Genomic DNA, 8,580 nt, shown 5'->3' on the forward strand with positions numbered 1-8,580 from the left:
ACCGGACCTCTGGCGGAGCAGGAACATTGAAATCCCGGATATTGATTCTGATTTTTGATCAATTTGTAAGGTAAGTAAAACATCTTTATAGCACATTACCTATTTAAAAAAAAAAAAAAAAAAAAAAAAAAATTAAATTAACTTAAATAATAATAAAAAAAAAAATTGCACAGTGGGGGCATCTTAAGTTCGCATCCTTCGGTGACCATTTCCCATACTTTATGTATGTGCGTAAATATAATATTAAAAATATATATATATATATATATAATATATATATATATATCCGACAGACATACAGCAACATATAGACAGACAACATACAGACAGATACAATGCATAATACATTAACCACACAACACCACACATATATATACGTGTATATATATAGATATATAGTGCTATATATATATGTTGTGTGCGGGTGTGTGTGTGCATGTGCTTGTGTGTGGTCGCTGTCCACTCACATGCATATCAATATTACCATACATAACATGCATACATGTGGTTAATATCTATGCATGTAACAATGGACCTCGACATACATACTAAATACAATATATAGATATGCATTACATCAATACATACTAGCCAGTAGCCCACTGAGTCATGCATGTTAAGCCCCAATAGAGCGACCACGTATAGATTTTAGCAAGCCCATGCAGACTGTGGTTGAGTTAAAAGAGCATCCTTTTTATGGATGTCTCAAATAGCTCAGATGCGCATCGTGGTTAGTCTTGCAATTTGTGGGCGAGTTCGGTGCCACCGGTTCGGAGTCCCAGCAACGGCGCGTGGGACAATTTGGTGAGATCAGAAAGGATTTAATTATCCCCTGCCGCCAGTGTGTTAATATATATTGTATCGACGTAACAGTCCACCTCGACTGGCATACACTATATATGATCGATATTTATACAGCATATACATATCATAAAATACATGCATACATACATATATACAAAAACAATTTAGCATGTTTATAATCAGCTGTAGGTCGTACTAAGCCAGTTTTTCTACCAACATGGTGGGGGGGGGAACGTTGGGAATACATTTATTGACATCATTCTGTTAAATGCAGGTTTAAAAAAAGCAAAAAACATATTCATTGAAATCCATATTTTATCGTCTTTTAACTCTAGGAGAACGTACAATATTCTGGCCCCTTTTATGCCTTCAAACTTTGGACAGAGATAGGGATGTCCTATTCCTTATCCTCCTGGTTCCGGACGTCTATGGCACCATATTTATTAGTTATAAAGTTTATTAAAGTTATAAAGTATAAACATGAAACAATTGTTGTGTAATATATCAAATATTTATAGGTTGATAATAATAATAATTTTCAAGAAACAGCTGCCCTAATATGTATTATATTAAAATTCCAAATAACTTCATTGTAAATTAAGCTTACTGGTTATGATTGTATAACGACTCTGCATCAACAAATGGTCCATAATGATGACGAAATCCACGATACATGTACGACATTTCTGAAACAGAGTCGGTCAAAGGCTTGGTTACGTTGGTTGCGTTGGCTTGATTACGTTGGCTTGGTTACGTTGATAGTATGTTGCCAGTGTGTTTTGAATATAGTGTTCTGTTAAATACATATACAGAACTTCATGTACGTTGTTTTGGCTTCTTATTTATTGCACAAGTTTATTTATCGCAAGAATATATACCACGAGACTGCGTAGCGGTCGAGTGGTATGTTCTTTCGCAAAACAAAGGTCAGTAAATAAAAGGCGCTAACTGCAGTAAAAATAAAAATAAAATTCCCCATTTAAAAGTTCCGGTCCAGATTGCACATACAAAATAAATTGACCACACGGTTTCAGAATGTCTGTATCATTATAGTAAGATTAAATAGGTATGTAATAAATACGGGTTATCACTAGTTTGTAAATCTATATGAAGGAAATGTGAAGAAACCTGGGTGGGTTTTTTTACCAGAATATTAACAAATTCATTTGCCAGTCAATGTTTGCGTCTTAATTTCATGTGCCACTTGCTGTTGATGTTGATCACTTTACCAAATGTCCTTTTCAATGTTTTTGTCAATATATTACAACACTGTTAAACAGTAATATTGTTCTATAGGCTAGCGGACTAGTAACTTTTAACTGGTTCTCGTCTGGCGGGCTAGTGAAATGTTTTTCAATTGTTGCACTTTTTTTTTTACCGTCATTGCACTTCATATCCAACTTTATTTAATGTGCAATGGTTGAAATAACTTTTTTTTCTATATACGATCAGATGCATTTGTAGTCATAAAACTAAAAAACGATCAAGCAACACTGACTTCAATAATTAGCTAGCACTAAGTTACAATGGAGATAATGAATCATGAATGTGTTGACATAAAAATGAATATGATTTATTTTTTGTCACAGTGCAAATATGACTTTTCATGGAATGTCACTTGTATGGGTTTTTTTTTTTAATATATCTATATATACCATAGCAATTTATACAACACACATTCTGAACTACCCCAAACCATTTCCTGTCGTGGATGGAGGAACCGCCATGGGTCGGCACCTACGCTTACGACAAGCGTGCGCTACAACAGCCTGCTCTGAATGTGCGTGACTTACCAGTTAAGATGCTTCTATTTGTTTATGTTTAATAGAAGTCACTTTGGCTGAGTGGATAAGGCGATGGGTCGAAATCTCCCAACTGATACTTGGTGTTTTTATATATTATATTTAAAATAATATTCTATTTTTAGGTTCTTGTACACAGACATCATATCCATTGATGGTAGAAATGTGATACGTTTGTTGTATGCTTCTAAAAAGTACGACATCATTGATATGGAAAACAAATGCCTGACATATATTGAGTCATCTTTGTCGTCACATGACGTCTGTTTTGTGATGGAACACGCACACTTGTACAATGCACAAGGTTTGTACAATGACCGAGACTTGATGAAGAAAGCTCTGGCATATATTTCGGAAAATGCCAAAGCAGTTTTAAAATCTGACAGTTTCTGTGATCTCTGTCACGACTGTTTTGTGAAGGTTATAGAGGCAGATCAACTCAAAGCCGACGAGGAGTCTGTTTTTGAAGCTTCCATCGCCTGGAGCGAGGCAGAGTGCAGACGACAAGGAAGGGAGGTAACTCCAGAAAACAGACGCAGCGTTATTGGTGATAGTGTGCATCTGGTTCGGTATTCTACAATTAACCCGAAATATTTTGTGCAGAAAGTATCGCTGTCAAGTTTGCTGACGGAAGCTGAAGAAAACAAGATCCTCAGATCTTTCATCATTCAAAACCAAGATGTTTCACCATTTAAATCAAATTACAGACTCGGTACACAAAAAACAAAAGTTGCAATTAACAGATTTGATAACATATCCCATGTAAAACAAACGTGTTACATTGTGAAAGAAAATACTGTTTCAGAAAAAGGACACTATGTGAAACAAAAGTGTCGGTGTCCCTGCATCTTTTACGAAGGAATAACGTTTGGTTTGAACGCCAGCGCAGAACTACAAGGGTTTCAGTTGTATAGCTGCTTGAAGTCTTCGGATCCTTCTTCTGTGACGTACTCCGTCACGGCCTCTGTATGTGATGCTTCAACGGATGACGTAATACCTGGTTCAGCAATAAAAAAGGAGATTTCGTCCAGTAATGTCATCTATGAAGTAGACTTCCCCAGTGCCATCCAGCTTACTCGCGACAGAAAGTACAATTTGACTGTGACAATTACAATGCCGCATCAACAATTCGGTTACAGCGATGCAATACAACGTTTCCAGGGTGCAGAAGGAAAATCAGTTGTAAGCCACGGATCGTTTACGTGTTCGTTCTATGACTATAAGAAATGCAAACATCTTAAAGGAGCAAATCATACTACTGTTCAAACTGGAGAGATACCGGGTTTAAAATTCGTGCTCTAATAATCCAGGTCACAAGTTCAAGAAACAGTTTGGTTCAGCAGTATCAGACACAGTCTGGTTCCTTTATATCATAATTAATCTGTTTTTTCTGTATCAGAGACAATATTGTTTTCTGAATATCAGACACAAACTGGTTCCTCAATATTAGACACAATCTAGTTCGTCAGTATTGGACACAGTCTGGTTCCTTAATATCAGGGATAATCTGGTTTCTAAGTGTCAGGGACAATATTGTTCCTGAATATCAGACACAAAATGGTTCCTCAATATTAGAAACAATCAGGTTCTTCTGTATCAGACAATCTGGTTCCTTAATATCAGGCATAGCCTAGTACCAAATTACTGTAGACTATATTCCTCCTCAGAATCAGACACACACTGTTTCCTTAATATCAGAGGCAATCTTGTTTGTAGGTATCAAGGATAATCTGGTTCCTCAATATCAGAGGAAATCTTGTTTGTCGGTATCAAGGATAATCTGGTTCCTCAATATCAGAGGCAATCTGGTTTGTCGGTATCAAGGATAATCTGGTTCCTCAATATCAGAGGCAATCTGGTTTGTCGGTATCAAAGATAACCTGGTTCCTCAATATCAGAGGCAATCTTGTTTGTCGGTATCAAGGATAATCTGGTTCCTCAATATTAAAGGCAATCTTGTTTGTCGGTATCAAGGATAATCTGGTTCCTCAATATCGGGGATAACTTAGCACCAACGTACTGGAGACTATATTCCTCCTCGGAATCAGAAACAAACTTGTTCCTCAATATCATAGCCAATCTTGTTCGTCGGTATCAGAGATAATGTGGTTCCTCAATATCAGAGGCAATCTTGTGTGTCGGGATCAGAGATAATCGGGTTTGTCATTATCAGCGGTAATCTTGTTTGTCAGTTTCAAGGATAATTTGGTTCCTCAATGTAAGAGTCAATCTTGTTTGTCGGTATCAGAGATAATATGGTTCCTCAATATCAGAGGCACTCTTGTTTGTCGGTATCAAGGATAATCTGGTTCCTCAATATCGGGGATAACCTAGCACCAACCTACTGGAGACTATATTCCTCCTCGGAATCAGAAACAAACTTGTTCCTCAATATCAGAGGCAATCTGGTTTGTCAGTATCAAAGATAACCTGGTTCCTCAATATCAGAGGCAATCTTGTTTGTCGGTATCAAGGATAATCTGGTTCCTCAATATCAAAGGCAATCTTGTTTGTCGGTATCAAGGATAATCTGGTTCCTCAATATCAAAGGCAATCTTGTTTGTCGGTATCAAGGATAATCTGGTTCCTCAATATTAAAGGCAATCTTGTTTGTCGGTATCAAGGATAATCTGGTTCCTCAATATCGGGGATAACCTAGCACCAACGTACTGGAGACTATATTCCTCCTTGGAATCGGAAACAAACTTGTTCCTCAATATCAGAGCCAATCTTGTTCGTCGGTATAAGAGATAATATGGTTCCTCAATATCAGAAACAATAGGGTTCCTCAGTAATACAGACAATCTGATTCCTGCGTTATCAGAGGCAATTTGGTTCCTCAATATTGAAGTAAAGTTTGTTAAACGCTCGAACTGTCATGGCGATGTTTACTGCATGTGTAGTTCTGTCTCTAGATCGTCGTGGCCAGCTTAACGATTACTAGTAACAATGCAGGTGAAAATGCTTACCTTAGCTGCTATAGCATTTTGCCTTTCCTTCCACATAAATATGACGTATAGAGTTTCGTTGTAATCATTATATATGTTTCTTTGAATTTAAATTGAAGCGTACTGTAGAAAGACGCTTTGAGTTTTGGTGTTGGCTTAAAACATAATTATGTGATTTTTATGACTTTTGACATTAATTAATTTCAGTACTCTATATAGAGTAAGATACCAATTCCCGGGTTCACTTCAGATCTAAGTAGACTATAGATACCAGCGCCGACTTTAACATATTTGGCCTCGGTGGCCCAGTGGTTATGCCTTCGGGCTACAGGCTGGTAGGTACAGGGTTCGCAGTCGGGTACCGGCTCCAACCCAGAGCAAGTTCTTAAGGGCTCAGTGGGTAGGTGTAAGGACACTACACACGCTTCTTTCTCACTAACCACTAACAACTAACCCACTGTCCTGGAGAGACAGCCCAAACACATCTATTATACAATAGGGACGGGATGTAGCCCAGTTGTAAAGCGCTAGCTTGATGCACATTTGGTTTGAGATTTCTTCCCATTGGTGGGCCAATTGGGCTATTTCTCGTTCCAGCCAGTACACCGCCATTGGTGTATCAAAGGCAGTGGTATGTGTTATCATGTCTGTGGGATGGTGAATATAAAAGACCCCTTGCTATTAATGGGAAAATGTAGCGGGTTTCCTCTCTAAGACTATATGTCAGATTTACCAATTGTTTGACATCCAATAGCCGATGAATCACAAATCAATGTACTCTATTGGTGTCGTTAAACAAAACAAACCTGTTTATATTATACATTTACCATACCATTAAGACTATTATGCATTTTGTTTATTACATTTGTAGAGCTTGATTGTACGATTTTAGCTTCAATCGCTTCTATTAATGATTTATTTATCAATATTTGAGTCCATATGCAGACTATTGTTTCCATATTAAAATATGGAGTTAAACACCGTACGCTTATGATTCACAACCGAATTATCATTAGCATTACTGTCAATAAACTCGATCAGGAACCTTTGAGTAGAAACCCTGCTTTCAATTTTCGATTTTGATGATAAAAGAAAGACAGAAAGAAATGTTTTATATAACGACGCACTCAACACATTTTTTGATGATAAAGTGTAGTTGACAAAAACAATATGTCTATAATACAATAGGGGTGGGACGTAGCCCAGTGGTTAAAGCGCTCGCTTGATGCGCGGTTTGTTTAGGATTGATCCCCGTCGGTGGCCCATTAGGCTATTTCTCGCTCCACAACTGGCCGTGGTATGTGCTATCCTGTCTGAGGGTTGGTGCATATAAACGATTTATTGCTACTAATAGAAAAATGTAGCGGGTTTACTCTCCAAGACAATAACTAAAAATTACCAAATGTTTGACATCCAATAGCCGATGATTAATAAATCAATGTGCTCTAGCGGTGTCGTTGAAGAAAACAAACTAATCTAACTTTTTAGGATAGCGACAGGTTCACAGCGGATAAAGCTAAACACACACCGATTTACGTTTGTTTCTTTTTTTGTTTTTGTTTGTTTTTTCCTGTTGTTTTCTGTGTGCTTGTTGTTTATTCCTTTGTTTGTGTCGGAATTTTGTGTTGTTTTTGTTTTTATTTGTTGTTTTATTGTTCGTTTTTTGTGAGCGGTTTTTATTTGTTGTTTTATTTTTCGTTTTTTGTGAGCGGTTTGTGTGTTGTTGGGTTTTTTTAGCTTTTGTTCGTTTTTTCTTTCTTATTTTATTGTTTTTTAATTATTTTTTTTCAACGTTGTTCTTTTTATTGTTTATTTTAGTATATTTTATTAATTCTTGGTTTTTATATGTTAGATTTACCTTTTTTATCTCCAATAGACGATGATTCATAAATCAATGTTCACTAATGGTGTTAAATAAATATATTAAACATTTATCCTATCATTAAGACGTTTGTGTATTTTGTTTACTACAAATATAGATATTGTGTATGTGACTTTATTTTTAAAACGTTTCTATTCATGATTGATCATTATTTGAGCAGAATATTGATTTGATATTACATTGTGGAGTTGAACAAAGATGTTTGTGATTACCAACCAACTTATTATTAGCATTACAATCGATAATTTCGATTAGGAGAGTTTGGGAAAACACCTGCTTTCAGTTTTGATTTGAATGAATGAATGAATGAATGAATGTTTAACGACACATCAGCACGAAAAATACACCGGTAATGGTGTCAAACTATGGTAAATGCAAAAACAGTAAGTGATGAGCAACATCAAGATAAAAATTCAAGATTCAAATAAAAACACAGTGTAAAGAACTGTACAAAAATACAAATATCACAGATAGATACTGACTTTTATTCAAACTTTCAATGTTGTGCTGTATTGGCCATTCTCGAAGAGAATGTTACACCCCTGCACCACGGTGAGGTTGCAGCACGCGCAGGGCAGTTTCGACTTGGATAATGAATTGTAGTTGGCAAACACAACATGTCTGTTATACACTAGGACACGACCCAGTGGTTTGATGCGCGGTTGGTTTGAGATCTGTTCCCGTCGGTGGGCCTATTGGTCTATTTCTTGTTCCAGCCAATGCATCACGACTGGTATATGAAAGGCCGTGGTATGTGTTATCCTGTCTGTGGGGTGGTTCACATAAAATACCCCTTGCTACTAATGGAAACAATATAGCGGGTTTTCTCTCTAAAACAATGTCAAAATTATAAAAATGTTCGACATCTAATAGCCGATGATTAATAAATCAATGTGCTCTAGTAGTGTACTTAAACAGTGTGTGAGTGTGAGTGTATGTGTGTTTGTGTGTGTGTGGGGGGGGGGGGGGGGGGGGGGGCAGTGCTCTCCACTCGAGGATCAAAATGTCCTACTCTGCCACGTATCCCGATGGGAAAAAAAGGCTCGTCTTGGTTCGATCTCCATCGTTGGGCCCATTGGGTTATTCCTTGTAACCATTAGACTTAGTGCAACACGACTGGTATGTCAAAGGCCGTGGCATGCAC

At 37.1% G+C, this 8,580-nt stretch overlaps 1 protein-coding gene across 1 annotated transcript; it reads left to right on the forward strand.

The window, feature by feature from the left end:
• Window positions 1-2,879: 2,879 nt before the first annotated feature.
• Window positions 2,880-3,908, forward strand: LOC121385910 (BTB/POZ domain-containing protein 3-like). The gene has a single exon (XM_041516701.1). It carries the CDS (start codon window positions 2,880-2,882, stop codon window positions 3,906-3,908), a length of 1,029 nt encoding a protein of 342 aa, XP_041372635.1.
• Window positions 3,909-8,580: the final 4,672 nt, after the last annotated feature.

This window comes from Gigantopelta aegis, chromosome 12 (genome assembly GCF_016097555.1).
Source record: "Gigantopelta aegis isolate Gae_Host chromosome 12, Gae_host_genome, whole genome shotgun sequence".
Classification (NCBI taxonomy): domain Eukaryota; kingdom Metazoa; phylum Mollusca; class Gastropoda; order Neomphalida; family Peltospiridae; genus Gigantopelta; species Gigantopelta aegis.

Coding starts and splice junctions, on each gene's coding strand:
- LOC121385910 (XM_041516701.1), top strand. CDS start 2,880: ATGGAACACGCACACTTGTACAATGCACAAGGTTTGTACAATGACCGA.